Source organism: Sparus aurata, chromosome 10, assembly GCF_900880675.1.
Source record: "Sparus aurata chromosome 10, fSpaAur1.1, whole genome shotgun sequence".
Lineage (NCBI taxonomy): Eukaryota > Metazoa > Chordata > Actinopteri > Spariformes > Sparidae > Sparus > Sparus aurata.
This window is the reverse complement of record NC_044196.1, coordinates 23,107,688-23,128,351: the sequence shown is the minus strand read 5'-3', so window position 1 is coordinate 23,128,351 and position 20,664 is coordinate 23,107,688. Positions and strand designations below refer to the sequence as shown.

Sequence of the window (20,664 nt, the reverse complement as noted above, 5' to 3'; positions counted from 1 at the left end):
AAGGAGAACTTCGGTCGATTTAAACATGCAGCTTCATTGCTCACAGCACTGTAGCGTGTATGACTCAAAATGAATAAAAAAGTAGGACGGATTGACTAGTTTGGTCTAGCTACTGGAACACACAGATGTCAACAAACAGGCAAGTAGCTCCTTGCACAAACACACTGTTTTAACTACTTTTTTATTCAGTTTGAGTCATAGACGCTACAGTGCTGTGTGCTAAGGTGTCTGCTGATGTTGCATAACTTTTGGTGTGAGATGTGGAGCATGTTAAGACGCTTAAAACACAGTGTAAAGTTCTGACCCCATGCTGTTAGCTGTCAATGCTACATCTCCGTTCACGGAGCTCTGTAATGGTTGGACCAAATGTGTTCGCGTCTTCGGTACTGGCAAGTCAAGGGTAGCTTGAGCAATGAAGCTGCATGTTTAAATCGACTGAAGTTCTCCTTTAAGTTTAGCACAGTTCATTACATTTTTATTCTACAAAGCTTGTGTTTACATGGACTTGCTCCTAAGCTGTGCTGCAAATACACCAAGAGGTTACAGACATGCAGTAGATCCACCGGAGCAGCTTCAAGTGGCAATTTTGAAGTTCCATTCTGCAAAATGTCCATTTGTGTGAGAGGAACAAAGTCCTGGAGCTCTCCGCATGGTCTTTTAAACTTCCTACTAATATTCAAATCAAATTTAAGAAGCTACCAAATCCTGGCTAATTAGGCAATGTTCTAATATGCAACAACTGTTCTGATACAGCTTCAGCTATATACACTATGATATTTGCATCACACAAGTGTTTTAGTTCCTCTCTGTATATTGTATCAAATAAACTATCAATACAAAAAATAATAATAGTTTCTGGATTTATCCTTGAGGTTATAAGGAGTCAGACTGTATGTACTACCAAGGCTGATTAGAAAAGGGGTTCCAGTACAAAAGCTTGTGACCAAATGATTTGAGTCCTCTAAATCACACCAGTGCTTTGCTCTCCTAATCAAGTTAGCTTTATTTATTTGACCCAGACGTAGCATTGGAGCTGTAACATACAATTATGCACAAGCGCCACGAGCATCGTATTTAGTGTTTGTAGCGAAACACTAATTTACACCACATGTCCACGGGAGGCTTAAAACAAAAGCAGGTGCAGGTGTGTCTATACAGAAGGACTTGCCGTGAGAACCCTGCCGTTTCTTTACACCCCTATGTTACATTAGCCAACAATAGAGTTTCTAAATCAGGATGCTCCAGAGATCCCGCTGAAGGTGATGAAAATAAATACCAAGTAAATGTTTTTGACAGCCAACACTAGATCTTTAACCAACCAACACACTCATCACTGTGCCTATTTTTGAATGGGGAAAAAAAAACACAACTTGCTTGCTAACTTTTTAAATATCAGACTGACAGCGAGCAATGGCCGAGCATACCGACACTGGGGGCAAGACTCTTGTGTCACAGGGCATTATCTGTCTGTAAAGGGTGACAGTTACAAAACTGGGAAGTTGAGGACATCTTAATTATTTTCCCATGGGGCATTCTGTAGCACTGTGTAATAGAAATGGAAGGAAAAGATATTGTTCAGTTTTTTATTAAGATGTTCAAGTGTAAAAACAGTTTAAAAAAAAAATCATAACAGTGGCACAACCCTTGGGAGAAAAAAACATCCACCCAAGATGAAAGGAGAAACATTTTCAGCTCATCTCAGAAATGATGTCCTCAGCATTCAGACCAAGTTTTTCCCTCTGGACCTCACCGTTTACTAGAGAGACTATAGACGTAAACAGTAATACAGGGAGACATCAAGTATAGCAGAGGCTGAGGGAGCAGCTTCAACCACTGCAGTGCAGCACAATGAATCTGAATCTAGAGCGTTCACTTACAACTTGGAAGCCTGCAAATATTTAAGCATCCATAAGCTCACCTTCATCTGAAGTGTGTGCCATGTGAGATGAATTGTGGGAGATGTTAGTGCTGAATTAGAGGAGGCAGGTTCAGTAAGAAAGCTACATCAGAAAGGACGTGACAGTAATCACCACATAATAACTTCAGATCGCAGTGACAATACATCACAGTGTATCTGACATACCTGCTGCAGTATATGACCTTCTCTTAGTGTCATCAGTCTTTTGTGCAGTTCCACCAGCTCGTCCAGGTAAGCCTGGGAAACACAGCAACATGTTGTTAGCTTTATGGCTTTTCATAGGCCACTGTCATACAGTAAGGTGCAGAATAAACCCATCCAATTTCAGACTTGTCCAAGGCTACAGCATTTGAAACAAGAGCCATATTTGCAACTGCAGTCTCAAACACACATGCACGATTCTATGTAGCATAAGAAGCCAAACACTACAGTCTAAACCTTGAATATTTTTTATTTAAATAAGGATTTATATGATGAGAGAAGAAGTAAATAAAATCATGAATTTAATCACTTAAGTTACGATAGCTTTGATTAGTCTCCAACTTGTAAAGCTGCATTTGGTGAGCAGAGCAGCGAACAGCTCCAATAATTACATCGATATTCCAATACACCTACCAAGTGATGTATTTTCTCAATTGAGTCAAATTTTAAACTATTTCGAGCCAGTTTCCCTCACATTTCTCCTGAAAGGTTAACACTACAGGTAAACAGGGTAAACAGTTTAAATAATAGATATCACCATGAATCTTCCTCAGTCGATTACTTCCATTTTCTGAAATCATATGCTTACATATACATAGGAGGCATTATCTAGTTAAAAATGCACTAATTTGCATACATTTCCAGAACAGAAATGATAACTAAAACAATCATGTACATGAATATTTTGGCATTTTGAAAACCAAACAGCATCACGGACATACTCTTGTCAGGAGCAAGAATGTGAAGTGAAGCTGGATGACACATGTCAAACCATTTCCAACCTAATGTCCATCTGAATAGTGTAGTATAAAGTGCCTGACTCTACTGAAGTGCTATTCTATAATATGGGCTACTTTATACTGAAAAACAAAACAAAAAAATAGCAGCCTGTACCTTGTCACAGTCTAGGCTTTTGTTCTTGTCCTGCTTGCTCTGCTTGGTCTGCTTGGTGGGACTCTTCACTTCCAGTATCTGACAGAGGGCAGGGGAAACACATTGAGTCATGGTCACTCTGCTGGACTTGGAGCTAAATACATTCACATCTTGGTTCTCCGTGTGGTACAGTAAATTCCACAGACAAATTACCTGATATCTGATATAATATAATAAACGTACCTGGTTATTAGTAGTCTTTAATAAGGGTGGGGCTTCATTGCGGGATGGGGGTGAGGGTGAGGAGCTGTCACTTTCACTGCCATTACTTAAACTGACCCTGGGAGTAACAGGAGAAAAGAACAAACTCTTCAGTTAAGGTTAGTTTTTTGGCAATCCCACTATTTAAAGCCAAGTTTAAATTCTGTTAGCAAAAACACCCTGCAGGCACAGAGCAGCATTGCCATTTATTTGGAGTTGTGTTCACCTAATGTATGTTAATCAAATATTCACTCTACTTTTAGTTCTGTTTTGGTCTCAACACACCTCCTGAGAAGAAATATCTGGCTCTTTAGCCGCTTAATGTTTCAAATGTCAGCTTGTAACCATAAAATTGGCTACACAAGGCTGAAAAAGCTCCATTAGCTTGGTGATAATTCTCTGTGGGTTCATCACTGAAAGCGACGCCTTTCACATTACATAGTCAGTTTATTCATTGTGAGTATAGCAAGATAAACGTGTACAGCTTTAAAGGTTCCAAATTACAGGGCCTCGATGTAAACAGCACAGTGGTTTAACCCCTCAATCCAGTCTGTACAATGCTAATTGATTGACATGTCTATACTATAGTTAATAATGCTGCCTTTACTGCAGGGGTATAGCCAACCTGGAAGCATATTTACAGGCACTTAGCTGGGGGTACAGTGAAGTGTATAGTGAGGGTAAAGTGTAAATTAAGACAAGTCCTAACTGGAGTCTTGCACACAATGGCCTAATCAGAGCCCCGCGCTAGACCCAGACTTGCTTCTGACTGCATGCTCACCATCCTCTTGTAAGAACAAGCCAAGATCCATTCAACTGAGAGGTTATACAGAAAATCCCCAACAACCCTAACTATGAGTCTGTGAGTACAGTTTCAAACAGTTCAGCCAACAACCTGACTTGTTTGTGACCAATTACTAACCTGCGTTGATGGTGTGTGAGATGTGTGTGTGGTGGTCGCTCCACGTCGGAGTCCATGTCATTGTCATCGTCATCCTCTGAATCTTCATCATTGTCGTCCGAGTGCAAATCCTGCATGACTGACTGCAACGGGCCCAGCACTGTGAGTCAGTGTGACAGAACACATGAGACCAGAACATAATTGAGTTTCATTCAAAAAGTATTCAGACCCCTTCACTTTTTTCACATTTTGCTATGTTGCAGCTTTATGCTTAAATAATTTAAATACATTTCCCCCCTCAATTTACTCAGCGTACCATAATGAAATTTAGCTCAGGTGCCTCCCATTTCTCTTGATCATCTTTGAGATGTTTCTTAAACTTGACTGGAGTCCACCTGTGCTAAATTTACGTGACTGGACATGATTTGGAAAGGCACACACCTGTCTATATAAGGACTCACAGCTGACAATGCTTATCAGAACAAAAACCAAGCCATGAGGTTGAGGAACTGCCTTCAGAGCCCAGAGACAGGATTGTGTTGAGGCACAGATCGGGGGAAGGCAACAAAACCGTTCTGCTGAATTGAAGGTCTCCAAGAGCACAGTGGCCTCCATAATTCTTAAATGGAAGTAGTGTGGAAAACCCAGAACTCTTCCTAAAGCTGGCAACTCAAAGACTGAGCAATCGGGGGGGAGAAGGGCCTTGGTAAGAGAGGGCACCAAGAGCCAAGATGGGAGGAACTTCCAGCAGGACAACCATCACTGCAACACTCCACCAATCTGGGCTTTATGGTAGAGTGGCCAGATGGAAGCCTATCCTCTGTGAAAGTTGGCAAAAAAAGCCCCTAAAGGACACAAGCAACAAGATTCTATGGCCTGATTAAACCAAGATTGAACTGTTTAGCCATAATTCTAAGTGTCGTGTCAGGAGGAAACCAGGCAATGCTCATCACCTGCCCAACAATACCATCCCAATGGATAAGCATGGTTGTGGCAGCATTTTGCTTTGGGGGTGTTTTTCTGCAAGGACTGGGCGACTGGTCAGGGTTGAGAGAAAACTAAATGGAGCAAAGTACAGAGATATCCTTAAAGAAAACCTGGTCCAGAGCCCTCAGGACCTCAGACTTGGCCAAAGGTTCACCTTCCAACAGGACAATGGCCCTAAGCACACAGCCAAGACAACACAGGAGTGGCTTATGGACAACTCTGTGAATGTCCTTGAGTGGACCAGCCGGAGCCCTGACTCATAACAGTGTGAACATTTCTAAAGAGACCCGAAAATGGCTGTCCACCGACGGCGCCCATCCAACCTGACTGATCTTGAGAGGACCTGCAGAGAAGAATGGTCGAGATTCCCCAAATCCAGGTGTTCAAAGCTTGCGGTGTCACACCCAAGAAGACTCGCTGCTGTAATTGCCGCCAAAGCTGCTTCAACTAAGAACTGAGTTAAGGATCTGAATACTTATCTCAATGTGATAATTCAGTTTTTAGACTGATGAGGGAAAAAATTATTGAAGAACATAATAATTTTAATAAAAGGCTGCATCATAACAAATGTATAAATCAACAATAACAGGGCAGCAAATCATGATGTGAGGTGGAGTGATGATTGGATGGTCCAGTGGAGCTTGTGGCTGCAGAACCGCTGCCGATTTGATTCCAAGAAGGCCAAAGACACATTTACACTTTTTCTTTTAAAAAGGACATGGCTGCAGTTATTCTATATTTTTCTTGTTGTCCACAAATTCCACAGAAAGACCAAAGCCAACAATGTGTTAGTCCGTCTCTCAACTTCCTAACTGGCCTGCGGCTCTCAGCTCTGAACCAACAAGTTCCTATTGATGAGGTAAGTCTTAACAAAATAAATAGATATATCAGTCAAAAATATATAGTTTCTTTTATGAAATGATTTTAGCCATTTTTAAAAACAACTGCTCACTGCAGTTTGAGAAAATTGTGCATTTGTTGGGATATATTTTAAGTGGTGGATTATCGTACATTCCTTGCACAGTCCCACATACACTATCCTGTGGGATTGAGACAAAATAAATTACAGTGCGTGTGTGTTCATGGTAATCTAGGAATATGTCACCCAGTGCAACAGTGAGACTCACTGATGTGTTTTTAATAGTTTTAGGACACCAACGTAATAATATAATGAAGATATAATTGTGTGTTCCCTTACAAAGACATCATGGAGTGCAAGAGGACATATGTACACATGTTGCTGGATCAGCAGTGATGGGTGCTCTCGAGAATGGTATCATATTATTGATACCACATAACTGCAAAGAGATGCATGAGTTTTCATGCATATAGACAAGCTTTAAAGATATTCTCCATGCACATGTGAAAAGGGTGTGGGGGCCTCACAGGTCTCAGCGGAACTGTTACCTGTGTGGGTGGTGGCAGGAATAGCCACCCTTTTCCTGATGATGAAGTCCACCACTGCATCCAGAGAAAATTACAAACACACAAGCAGAGGTCACCCTCAAGAAGAGAAACTGTTCCTTTTTGGACCAAACAATACATTCTGGACTATCTTCAGTACTTCAGGACTTCTAGAGCTTTTAAACCATTTTTCACGGTTTTTATAGTTTTGGACATCATTTTGAGTAGCTAGGATGACATTCAGTCTATATTTTCACTGCTCGAAACTGAGCTGTGAACCAACATAAACAGTGAAACAGGTTTCTAACATACGGCAGGATGATGTTATTATCCTACACCTTTACTGGTTTTGGAGGTCAAAAAAAGTCAAAGTTGAATGAGGATGGTGCTCTGCTAGTATCACTGACTGCCAGTGTCTTTGTTTGTTTTCATTTCAACCATGTGATTTAGATTATTGACACTGAAAATATATTTAAGCAATGGTTTGAGAAAAAACATTATCAGAATGAAATCCAAATATCTTAAAAACAATCGAGTCAGAATTTGGGGAAAAAAGAAATGAAAATATTTTTCGGCAAAGTTAGCTGAAACATGTAACATTATGACTTTATACTTAAAATATTGCGAAGTACGGAGTGCCTTGGTAACTAAATAGTCACATGTTGCATGTCATAATCCTCGCTCTCCATTTCCTGCCTGCCTTGTCACCCGTCAGTATTAAATATTAGCCAAAAACCCCCCCGAAAATCTTTAAGAATACGAAAATTACCGCCATGCGTTGCATGCCTCTGCCAGTCAGGCTGCAGTTTATATCCATGTCTGTCCTTGACTCATACAATACATGTAGAGTTGACTTCATTAATAAAGGGGTTACATGTATTTCTTTGCTAAATGGAAGTTATCACTTCTATTGACTTGTGTGCTGCTAACATTGGTTTAACTAATGTCCAGATGCTTGCTGTTGCACCATGTTTTCTGTACTCTATCAGTCCTCTGAACTACACCGTAAAAATGAACTCAAAAACTTAAAAAAAACCCCATCTGTATACAAATGATCTTTTGACAGTGCTTTTTTCCTAATAAATAACTTATGGAAACCTTGCACTAGGCTTGCTGTGTTAGCCAGTTATCCTGATGTCATACTGTGATCGGGCTTACACAGATTTCATTCACTGTTGGAAATGACATTTTTTTTTTCCATCAACCAAAGGGGCTGGTGGGCTTTTGGTCACATTTGTCTTGGTTTAAAAAAATAAAATAAATGAAAATGAAAATGTTTTATTTAATTAATTAATTAAATTCTCACAAATGGTTATCCATTTTTTATTCTTTGTATGAAGAATTGCACAGTATAATGTCTCATCTCATGCCGATTTGAAACAGACAGCTTTGTCTAGGTAGTTTTGTTCTCACATGGCTTTTTACACTAGGATTTTACACTAGATTGACTAGGGGCTGAGCCATTGTGAATGACAAATCATGATCTGTTGTATATATGCACAAATGTATTTTTTGACTGCAACATGGGTGGTTATTGAAGCTGCGCAGTGGCAGCTCCAGCCATTGTTCCTGGTAATGTACTTGTCTGACAGAGGGCATGGACTGAAGCTTTGTGACTGGTACCTAATTCATGACAATCAAACACTTTCCTATGGCTGTTGCTGTATGGTAGCTTTTTCTAACACGCACTGCAGAAGCAAGATCCTGGCTCTCTCAATTTGTGGCACCAAGTGCTGAACGGCTTCCCATCTACATAATTTTTCCTTTTCCATGCCCAGCGTCATCTTAACTCCTCTCTCAAGTTAGGCTGTATCTTCGCCAGATTTAATGAACTATGCTTCCATCTGAGCTGAATTGCAGGGATACCTCACCACAATCACGTATCTTGGCAAGACCCACCCTACTCCGTCTCCAAGCAAATTTTTTTTTTAAATGTTCTAAAATAGTAATACACCGGAAATCCAGCAATATGCCAGAGTACTTAGCAGACTTGCAGCAACACAGATGTATTGCTGCCCTGACAGGTTAGATGTATAAATCAGCTGAATGCTCCCTGTCTGATCTCCTGTCCAAATTGCTAACCTGCCACTGTGTCTTGATCAAATTCACTGCACCATTCAGTGACTTCATGAATCTACCGTATTTGGCTAATGGCAGGTGCTTATTTCCCACACATATATTACTTGACAACCGCCCCCCACTCTGGAGGTGTCTACTCCATGAAGCAACAGAACTGCAGCACAACAGGAGTCACATTTAACTTTTAGCATAGCGAGATCCGACTGACAAGACGATGGTGGAGCATGTGCTGTCCAAAGAAAGCAAATGCGCCTGTTTGGCATTATGTCAGATTTAAACTCATATCAGCCAACCTGATTATGTTGGGAAAAAGAGTTGTTGGTGGTGTGCAGCCCGTTACCTGCAGGTCTTCATCAAACAGCTAAAACTTGTTAATTTCTCTCAGACTGAACAAAACTGTCCCCACATATTTACATATTTAAAATGAATCCGCTGTCTACAACAAATGAATGTCAGCGGTGGTAACTTAACACACTGCATTTCCTGTGACTAGTCTACTCCCAAATAAAAGTCAACTTTACGGAAAAAAAAAAAAATAAAAATTTCACTTGCATATGAAGGTGTAGTTTAAATTGGTGTTGAACAACAAAAACAAATGATAAAATAAAAATAAAACGTTTGTGGGCCAAATAATGTTATATTGTTGACATTAGGTCACAGGCCGGATGGAGGGGGAAGGGAAAGAAGTTAGTGTCCCCTGCTCTATGTTACAGTTGATCTCAGAGCTAACATGTTGGATAACGAATGAAAATTTGGTCGCTAACACTGACCAAACTACCAAATAACTACACAATCCATGTGACTGACAGAAAAAGTCAAAGAACATGACATCAGCTGTGACACATGTACCCGATGCAGATAAATTACCTTGTCGTTTGTGGTGTGTGGGAGCAAAGCCTGAACTGGAGCTGGAACTGGCTGGACTGGGTTGTTCGGACTGGGAAAGAGAAGACAAAACAAATCAGTGATAAATAAAACACACCTGACACAGACTCAGGTTTGATCAATACAAGTCAGTAAAAAAAACAAAAAAAAAACACCATCCAATATGGGCAGATATTTGCCATGTTGACAATCTAGCCACGTTCATGCCATAATATCTTTAGCATTCCTTCTCCTATTTTGTTCTGGCCGCAATCACATTCAATGAAAGTAACAGTGGAGAGAAAGTTAGTAACACTACATCTACAATGCGTCATTTAGTATGGGATTGATCTATATAAAATAAAAAGGCCAGTAAATCACCAGGCAGTGATGGGTTCTGCTATAAGACCTTTAAAGTTAGGCAGCACCTCTGCTTTTGTTCCACATTAACTGGAACCTTTGAGAGGGGAGGGCTTCATCACCATATAAGAAAACATTATCACCATTTTAGCCCGACAATTTTTTATCAATCTCACTTTTAATTTAATCTCACTTTTGAATGTAGACTACATGCTATTTACTTCAATCAGTTGCAAAAGGTATGAGACTTTCTTACCAGACAAGATAAATGAATATCAAACTTAATTTATCAGAAGGCGCCAAACACTGGATGGTATGAGAATATTGTAGTGCCTTGGTATTATAGACAATACTCAAAAAAGGGTACAACATGGCTCTGGTTAGTTTGGATACAGGGCAAGTGTTTTAAAGTGTTAGTGGGTATTTTATATAAATTACTAAAGCGATTTGGCCTCAATAAAATGCAATTTGTTGAATGAATAGTATTTATCACGAGCTTAGAGCAAAGATTAAGGTAACTGTAAACCTGTCTAATAGGATTCAGTTGAGAGGTTCAAGACAGGGCTGTTGTCTGTCTCCTCTTCTCTTGGCTTTATATGTTGAACCCTTAGTGCAAGAAATGAGTGACCTGCAGTGGGTCCATATATGTGGAAAGGGACATATCAATTAGCTTTTTGCAGGCGATGTCATTGTTTATCTTGAACAACTAGATATATGTGTCCCAAACCTAATGGACTTACTGGGAAAATATGGACACCACGCTGGGTATAAATCGAATATAACAAAAACTCTTTTAAAATTCTTTCATTTTATATTTTCCATCCATACAAATCAGAAAATCATATAATCTGAAATGGAAACTTAAATAATGAAATTTTTCAGGGGACATATATTGCAACATTTCAATCAAGTCATTAAAGGTGAACATACAGAAGAAACACAAAAGAAAGGCCTAATGAATGCATTTTCTTTAGCACAAAGGATACATTTTTGAAGCAGAAAACAATCCTCACAACACATGTGAAAGAAAACAGGAACTTGTAGTTCAACATTGTCAGTGGAGGCTGTATGCAAAATCCATTTTTCAAACAGCCACCTGTGGAGACAATTCTTCTGGAAGAATGTTATTTGTGATTCCCCCGCTCAGAGAAAACGTTTTTTCAAAGGACTCAGCTTGCTGGAGACAATATGGTTTTGTGAATGCCAACCCTGATCATATTACTGGGCATAAATGAAGAATACTGCATGTCAGCAGCAAGCTGGCCATTGACTCGAGTCTTGAGGTGAGGTTAAGTGCTGCTTTTAACAAGCTGTGAGGTGGCACATTAGTGCGTCTCTGTCAGCACTAATTCTTTGAAGTCATCCTGGTGTGTCAAGGGCCCAAAGCCAACGTCTGAGCAGCTCTACTATAGGCTTCACCTGACAAAAGCCAGGCTCTATTTACTGCTCATGCCTAAGGTCTTACATTTAGCTTAATAAATCACAGAGTTTAATGATGTGCCACACAACTGCAGCAACAAACAGTGAAACATAAGTATGCTTATTACATTAGTGTGGAATCCCATATCATGTAAAGGACTGCAGTAAAACAATCACCACATCAGTCAACCACAAGTCAATCATGAGTGTGTGCCAGGGTGTTCGCAAATGTAGAGACCTTAAGTCTCTTCCTCTGGCCTGGTTTTATGTTCAAACACAAGAATTGCTTGTTGCATCTTGATCTTTTCTGGTTCCATTGAAACATAAAATATGCAATTTCTTCTTCAATAAAGATGGAGACCATCTCTGAAAATTATAGCAACAAGTGACCAAATGAACGCACTGTTACCCTCAGTAAACTTGTGGATTTCTCTGATTAAAACATTGTTGAAAACACGTATGTTAATGTAAGTACACAGCTCAACAAAAAAAATGACAAAGGTCTAGTTGTTTTCAGCCATTTCAAAACAGAAATATTACACATTCTATCTCTAAGGAACTGTTTGGTTCTAATATTCAACGAAGTGATGACTGTATATCAATGACTGTATATTATTTCACTTTTGAACACTAGGACAATAATATATTATAAAAAGTTGATTATATGGATTACATTGAAATAAATTGCCATATTGTCCAACTGTATAAGCTTGGCAAGACTGAGTTATTTTAGGGCTGTGTAATTGTTTCAAACCAGACAAACTGGTAACAAGGTATAGATTTCACTACTAAAAGAACCAAGATATTAGAGTAAACCGAATCTGCATACAGTAGAACTCAAATCCCTCAGAATGAGCAGACAGTTTAAATCAGTTGTCTCAAAGTAAATATGCCATTTCAGAAGGCAGTGAAAAGCTGTTGAAAAGCTAGATGTTGCAACAGGGGAGTCATGTCACTAGTTTATGAACATTTAGACCCTGCCAATCAATCAGCCACATCTGTTCTCTGCAGTTATCCCAGGTATGCACAGGTGAGAAAATGGGCAGAGCTCCAAGAACTGCAAGGATTTTTTTCCCCTACATTACTGACACTTTTACTTCTGTTAGACTTCATTGCTGAGTTGCAGGAACTGCCTGTTGGCTGTGATGGGAGATGAGATGGGAGAATGCTAATGAATCAGGGAATAAGTTTTGAACAACAGCCAAGAAAATATCTGTGCCAATATGGTTCATAGTTGTCAAATATCTTGAGATTTCTGTGGGCAGTCTTCCTTTTGTCATCATTCCAGCAAACCACATGGACTCTTTAGCTGACATCAGAGGGCAATCATGCCTCATGATAAAATGTTTCCTCTGATGACTGTAACAAGTGATCTAATATTTCATTTGTGCACGCTGGATCCAGTTCGACTTCAGCCCTCAGTGTTAAATTGCGGCTTCCCAGAAATTTAGTTTATTCCATTTGGAGATTTAAAGTAGCAATTTCAGTTAATCATAATTTGCTTTAAGGTGCATCTTTAAGGAATTCAAATGTGACCTATTGAAAGTGACTCCCATAAGTGTTAGGCTGGGTCTAAGTAGCAATGTTCATGAGGCCAGTGAGAAATGTTCTCTCAGCATAAAAGGCCAAGTCTGTCTTGTAAGAAACAAATTCAAGACTATTGGGTAAATAAATGCCATCAAATAGAATCAGGATTTCTGCAGGCTTTGCCAAATTAAATGTAATACTTTTAAATATGATACAGAATGAAACTGAATGTCTGTCATAGCCATACTGGTCAAAGAACAGCAGTTACTGTCCTCACATTCAAATACACAGCATCAAGCCACCCTCAGCTCAGAATAAAACCACTGCATGTCCTTCTTTGTGTTATTTTAAAAAAAGTCCACTTCCACTCGCACAGTGACTCTGTGCACACAAGTCAGCTGTCAGTTTGTTTGGTCAGTGCCACTAAAAGCTTTATTGCACAAAATTATGTCTACAAAAAATATTTATGATAAAAACAGAAACTGTTTTAGCTCAGGAGATGAAGTTACCTTTAAATTGAGTGCTTGTGTAGTCTGTCCAACACTGACCAGCTCTAATCACTGTGATACAGTCATCTGTTGCCCTCCAACCTCTTCAAACAGTGCTTTTAGCAGTGTGGACAGCTCATAAAGTTAAACAAGTATGCAGTGTAAGTGCCCAGGGTAAAATAAGCACATCCTCAAATCAGATATGATTTGCTGAATCAAACTGAGTGTTATTCCCTGCTTTACATTTTGAGGTTTGGGATAACATCCAGCAAAAAAGTCTGGAATCACTGGGAGGTCAATCAACTAATCAAGTGCAGTTTTTCCTGTGTCTGCTTGTGTTTTCTGAGGTTTCTTTTTGCTGTGTATGTGCTGTGAAATGTGTTTCTCAAGTTGTTTTATTCAAGGGCATGTTTTCACGAGCTGCAGTGTGTTGAGCTTTCTGACTTCAGTCCATTGAATGGAATACAAAAAAACCAAGGAGCTTCATCCCACTGATGCAAAAGTCAAATACAAACATTGTTGCCATCATACAATCATGCTCATTAATTTGCCATCAAATCACTGCAGGAACTTAATGAAACATTAACACTGTCATGGGTTGGGTCATGCTTTCATTTCCACTGTTCTCTGCCCACTGTGGGGAGGAAAGCTGGGCCATGCTGCTGCACTGGTGCTAAAAGCAAGTTCAAGGTACTTTCAGGGGCTGTCCATTGTGATTCGTCAAGCACGTGATGTCACATCTAAACAAGGAAGACTAACAAACACAACAACAATAACCAACATTTTTCTACTGCATCTGTGTTGACCAGGACAACCAACCAACCACTTACTATGACTGGATTTCCATTTACTATGAACTTAACATTCAATTGGTGATGTGGGTTTAAAATTTGTCAGTCTTAAGGGAGCTTAAATGCATTTGGATGTCGGCATATAAACCCAAATTAAAAAAGAGGAAGCTGCTACTGCAAACCAGAGCTGCCCAAGAAAACAAAAGTGGTGAGAAGTAACCTTCAGGAGAAACATGAAAGAAAAAGAGATGTGAGGACAAAAGGCAGAGCAACTTCAATGGTTGTCACCTCCTACAAACAGCACACAGCTGGTCTGTTGGTTTATGGGACAGCTTCTTCACAGTGCCATAAATCTTACCACCCCTCCTTTTTTAAAGCCTTTGTCCTGCTTTACTCAAAGCCACCAAAGCTGCCCTCTTCAATGAAAATAAATACTCTTTAGTTGGAGTTTGCTGGCATCAATCTGGTGTCTTCTCTTAACTCTTGGCACAGTTAGGACAGCCATACAGAAATGCCAGCAAACGAGACCAAACTGACCAAGACTATTTGGTTTGCTTGTCCAATTCAGCAGGGGCTGTCCAAACAGAACTATTTCAATGTGAATTAAGAAGTCTTTTAGTATGACACTGTGGATTCATTCAGAGCCAAATAATTTATGCTAAAATGGTGTGGTTTGCATCACAAATTTATTAGCTTCATTTTCATTCATATTGTAGTTAACCTGTTTATTTATTTATCTTTTTGGTGGCTTTAAACATTTTATTTCCTTAACATCTACTGAGAAATGTGAAAGTAGCCCCCCAAAACCCCTGGGTGTATCAGTCCAGACAGGTGGTCTGTATCTGTCTGTGGCAAAATCGACTGTTCATATGTGGCATGTCTGTGAGGAAGTGTTCAAAGACTTTGTTTCAGGAGAACAAAACATATTTTAGTTGAAATGTCTAAATTATGGTAAAGAATCAACAACTTTAACAAAAAATAAATATTTAATATTTAAACGCTTTGCCTCATTACCTACGACAATAATGATCCTTGCAGGGCTCAAAAATGAGCAACAGCCACTAAGGTTGTCACAACATCAGAATTGAGAATTTTGATTCAATACAAGGTTTAAAAAAGATTATGCTCAATAAAATTTTTTTTAAAAAAGGCCCAAGCACACAAAGAATATACAACGTACACGGTGTTGCTGCAGGAAAAGTCACTGAATTTACTGAAAATCTGATTTGGGATTTTAATATCGTATGGTTCTTTTGACCCTATTGAACGCAGATATCATATCACATAAACCACTTGGTAGGGAAAAAGTCTCAAAATATCAATCCTTTTAGACCCCAATAACCACTGGCCAAATGCTTGTAAAACCTGGAAAAAACAATGGTAATATATTGAGCTGCAAATCAAATCTGAAAATCACTAGCCATTAGGCAAATGGATAAATAGCTAACTTTGCTCCTGCATTCTTGTAATGCCACAAAAAAAGCATATGCACATTGTTAATAGTAAAGATTTACTTGTACAATCAATGGTCGTTTTCACTGTTAAAAACTGTAATCATTTAAAAGAAATGTGTTGATACTATCCAAAGGTGCCAAGAAAGGAAAAAAAAAACACGCTGGACGAGAGCATTGAAGGGTTAAGCAGTGTTCTGAGACAACGTGCCCATATATTAAACTAGTCAGATTTTTCTTCAACTAAAGTTTTGTTATAATGTTTGCACAACTTTAACCAATCATCCTTGTAATATCACAAAACACAAGGCACATGAGAACATTTTAACAGTAGGCCATTACAGTAAATGTCTGTGATGATGTGAGCTTTACACAAAGTTGTGCAGGTGAAAATCAGTCAGCCTGTAAAAAAAGCTAAAAAAACAAGGTTCTGTGCTAAAAACAAGGTTCTCATGCTAACACGCCAGCCTACTTTCCCTTCATGTCATCACCTACTCCACATTTCCTCTCTGCAGTTTCTGGCCCAGTGCTCAGTGGAAAAGACTGAGATCAAACAAGTGGTCACATGAGAAATGAGAGCGGCGTTCTGTGTCTGCCCGGCACTCGGCCACCGGGGTTGCTAGCCTGGGGAGAATCAAACACCTGGCATTTGTCACCCCACATCCCCTTTACAACCGACCCGACCCCCAGTCCCTGTAGGAGAGCTTAAAAAGGCATTTACATACAGCACAAACAAAAACACAGGTTCTGCTAGTGTTAAGTAATAACTCCCCTGGCTAAACAAGCTGCTCTACAGAGAAAGATTCATAAAGACCCACGCTTTGTACAAGCATTTGTGAATAGAAATGAAAACACTGTCACATAAAAGAAAACTGCTCAAAGCATGGGGATTTAGACCGTTCTTCCACAAACGCTCACCCTTTTTTTCCTTCAAAACGCTAAAAGGATTAAAGGGGAACACTATGCTATTCACTGTCGTGTCTTCTCTTTCTCCTCAGGTGTTGTAAAACCATAAATCTTTCTTGTCTACTATTTGGCTTTTAAACAGCCCTTCTTTATGGGGAGGTTCTCCAACAAATGTGCGTGGACCAGGCAACCCAGTCAAATGCCTATTCATGAAAGCAGCCACTGTAGACAAAGTTTTTTTAACCCTGCTCTTGAGGTGGAGGTACAGAGGAATACTTTAGGTTTGTAAGTGTGCCTATTCTACATTGATTTTTTTTCCTATACAAACATATTTAAAATGTATAAATTCAGGCAACTGCAATCCATGAAGCATCAAAACTGCATCTTGTGACTATCTTCAGTTTTGTCAACTTCCTGTTAGGCCACCCAGACGAATGCAGCTGAACTCCCACTAGGTTTATTGGTGCCCACCCCTTCTTCCAATTCCCCTGCCAAACCCCCTGAAGTCCAACAGACCACCATTAAAGAAGATTCTCTCGCTGTTGGTCATTTGATTTTACAGCCTTTCCATGCAGAAGAAGGACTGACCGCAAACAATTCCTCCCCCTTAGAATTGGATACCATTCACAACCCTTCACTCACTTTATCCAGTAAAGTGGCCTGAAAGCTCCAATCAGTAAGTACAATGTGCTGGACTTGTACAAGGGCCAGGCGGCTGCATCTCCACGATGATAAGTGGAAATATGTGTCCTTGCTGTAGGTGTATACATCTATAAATTCAGATCCTTCACTCTCTGGACTGATCAAGAAATTATATCTTGGTTTAGATAACATTTAAAAGTCAAAACATATTCCAAAAGGATGTTCTACTTACATCTGATTTGGTTGACTGGTCCTCCATATCGGAGTCATTGGGGTCCACCAGTTCCTGGAATGGTGGAAGTGTTGACACCTTCCTGCGCTCTGCCTCGTCACTTTCTGGTCGCAATTTACTTGATCGCATCTGCGATCTATCCTTCAAGAGTTTCTTATCCAAATGCTGAGCGTCTAATCCAGACGTCTGCTTCCCTAATGAATCCAACAATCCCTTTTTACGCTTTTTGGTGAGGTGATCATCACCTTCAGGGGTGGAGTGACGCTTGTTTAGCCCTGATCCGTGGTTCATTAACTCAGTCCGATGCTCCTTAGACAAAGACTTGGGTTCCTTGAAGCCCATTTTAGGATTGATATCTCGAAGGGGCTGGTTCTCTTTGGGTTTCCTGGAAGGTTCTTTGGGGGCTTTGCTGGATTCCCAGCCAGAGTCTCTGAAGGCACTTTTAGGCTCTTTCAAGTCTTTCGGAAGCTTGTCTTTGTGATCCTTGGATGGTTTGTGAAGTTTGGAGAAGCTGCTGCTGTTAGTGCTGGTGGTTGTGGCGGTGGTGAGAAGGGTTGTACCGCTTCCTTTGGAGCCATCCTATGGAATAAGCAAACAAATGAGAAACATTCCACATTGTATGAACACAATGATTACACAATAGGTTTAGATTTATTGGTTGCTGGCAGTCTAAATAATTTTAAACTGCATGATTGTAAGTCAAAGGGAAATTTTGCCCATTTTTGACCAGCTTTGTATCAATACAATCTTGGTACTATAAAACAATGGTAAACTCTCAATGTTGCCTGCACCCAAAGCCCCCCAATCTTTTGCTTGAGGACTTGTACTTATGCATTTTCACATGTAGGAATCCATGGAAGCTGCCCCTTTTTCTTTCCCTTAGATCAAGTAAGGGGGTCTCATCAAAATCTGATCAACCTGTCTAAACTAGGCAGTGATGATAAAATATAAACTATACCGGTCAGTGAAGTGTTTACTGACTCACTGCTGTACAGCGATTGTGGTGGTTGTAGGTTCTCTATCATTTGAGCAAAAGGGAATCCCACGGCCCTCTCCTCACTGCTCATGTCGCAGCAATTAAAAAAAAATAGTTGTGTATCGTACTGCACAGACAGCCCAGTTTTATGCGAGGGCCATCTTTCCCACTGCTAAATACTTCTTTAAGTTATGTAAGAAAAAACAGAAAGAAATTCTATCCAACATTAGCATGTTAGAGAGCAGTATTACACAGAATCATCTAAACTTCCATAGAAAAAAACTTCAGCTCAAAGGATTATGGAGTAGGTTAAAGGGAAATTCCACTTTAGGTCAGTGGGCATACATAATAGAGCAAGGGCATATTTAGTGGCTAAGAAATACTGTTGTCTGATGATGGTATTGGCCTGTATTTCTGTTAAAACAATTCCATAACCCTGAATATGAAAAACTGGGGCCTTTATTTATAGACCCATCTTGTCCGAGCAGTGATCAAACCATTCTTCTAAAATGCATAGCTCCGAACAACAAAGTGAGCAAAAACCAGGCAGCTAGGTCAAACGAAGATTAAATGCCTTTTGCACAAGATAAAACATGCATGCCACCCTGCAGTTTGGCATTGCCATCAGTGAAAAGAGATCTATCCCAAAAAAGAAAATCAAAAGAGTCTTCTTAGTCCCCATCTATAGGCTTAAAGAGCATACTCAGGACTTCTTTTGAACAGTGCTGTTCAGCGGGGTGAAGGGGCCTTTTCAGCAGGCACCCATGTGCAACTTTAAATGTGGAGTAAAGAGCAATGTGGAGAAAGAAGGAAATGCATTCCTTCCAACGACGGGGGGCCATTTGTCCCTGGGTCTCACCTCCAGCCCCCTTGTCAATATTTCATCAATGCAGTAAACCCATTAAAGCAGTCTAGACGACGGGGTGTGTTACAACTCTGCCCAATCACCTCTAAAACCTTTCATTTTGTCGATCTGCTGGTGACCTCGGGACCTCAGGATGTAAAGCTGCCGGCTCATTCTAAACTCCAGCATGCAGTGAACCCATTTCCCTCCAAGGGCGGCATGACATAAAAACTGGTTTAGTGCTCTGGAGGGGACACACTATGCCTCCACTGCCATCAACATTGAAGAGATCACTAAAGTGGCACTTTTTAACAAACCTTTCAGCACCGTGACATTGGCAGGTTAGCAGGTGACCCAAGTTGGTGTAAATCATGGAAGGACCTATAGCAATCATATTGTCAGTGCGGGACTAATAGCACATCATAATAACAAACCGATATGGGATACATTTTTACTTTCAAGGAACTGAGTATATTTTTGAGCAAACTAAATCAAAACAAGTTTGGGAATCTTTTATTGTGAGACAAATGCAGTTTATTATCGCTTTACATGATCATACAGGCAAAATAATTAAAGTATGATTAAAAAAACTAGGAGATGTAGAAGTATTTCTTATACTTCACATTTTTGTCAGAACCTCCCAGCAGTACTTAGTTCCTGATGATAAAATTGATAGAATTAATCAATTACGAGTGATAAGCTTCCTATCTACTGTAGCTAGCATTAGTGACAGTGTTTGCTGGTCCGATGCCCGTCCACAACCACATCCAAAATAATTTTCAAACAAACATTACTGTCTACAGCAAGCAAGAGAAAATATTAAAAAAAGAAATCTTAAAAATTAAATTCAATTTGTGTTTTTTCCCCATATATTGCCTTGTTTGTAAAGAAAACGAAATGTAATGCTTCCAAAAACCTGCATTATACTGTATGTTTTAGTTTTTACCTTGATACCTTAACATAGTATTCTTTGCCACTCCCTGGGGGGTGGGGGGGGAAGCGAGAGAGAGAGACAGAGAGAGAGAGAGAGATCCTGCTCCACCAGCAATTCATCACAAACTCTATGTTTAGACTGGAAACTGTTTCCATGTGAAAAGGGCCTCTCCTAACCTGGCTCTTAAATGACACTAGTTAAAAGGGAGTAAAAATAACACATCATGTAAACACCATGCCATCTTATTGACATTCATGATACACAAGATACCGTGTCAAATCTCACATGCTTCTTGGGCCATCATTTAGTCATTCCTCCGTCTCCCTCTCAAGTTCTCCTCACTGATATTGTACATTATAGTCTGAAAATTCTATGCATAAGAGTACAGAGTGCAAAATGTGAGCATCTTCAAACCCACAAAGATTCACAGCATGTCTCTGAGTCAGTGAAGTTAGTTCTTAAAGCTAAGCAGCAGCCAAGATATAGTTTGCTTAAGCCAAAGGTGGATGTCTTTGAAATCCCAGAGTTTAAATATATTTGACGTCTTGAAGCTGCCAAATATGTGGGGATTAGCGTCTGGAGACTAAAGACGTAAAATGTCTTGAA

The 20,664-nt window shown here is 39.8% G+C and overlaps 1 protein-coding gene across 2 annotated transcripts in view; it reads right to left on the bottom strand.

The window, feature by feature from the left end:
* The window catches only part of mllt3 (MLLT3 super elongation complex subunit), a 59,155-nt gene that overhangs the window by 4,859 nt on the left and 33,632 nt on the right, over positions 1 to 20,664 (bottom strand). Inside the window, exons 7-13 of one of the 2 annotated variants that reach the window (XM_030431478.1) lie at positions 17,305 to 17,883; positions 9,492 to 9,561; positions 6,549 to 6,602; positions 4,176 to 4,314; positions 3,236 to 3,332; positions 3,014 to 3,091; positions 2,084 to 2,155 (exon numbers count right to left, since the gene is read on the bottom strand). In XM_030431478.1, coding sequence (XP_030287338.1) covers positions 2,084 to 2,155; positions 3,014 to 3,091; positions 3,236 to 3,332; positions 4,176 to 4,314; positions 6,549 to 6,602; positions 9,492 to 9,561; positions 17,305 to 17,883 — 1,089 coding nt within the window. The remainder of the gene's footprint in view (positions 1 to 2,083; positions 2,156 to 3,013; positions 3,092 to 3,235; positions 3,333 to 4,175; positions 4,315 to 6,548; positions 6,603 to 9,491; positions 9,562 to 17,304; positions 17,884 to 20,664) is intronic. The other variant, XM_030431479.1, reaches the window with a different exon arrangement.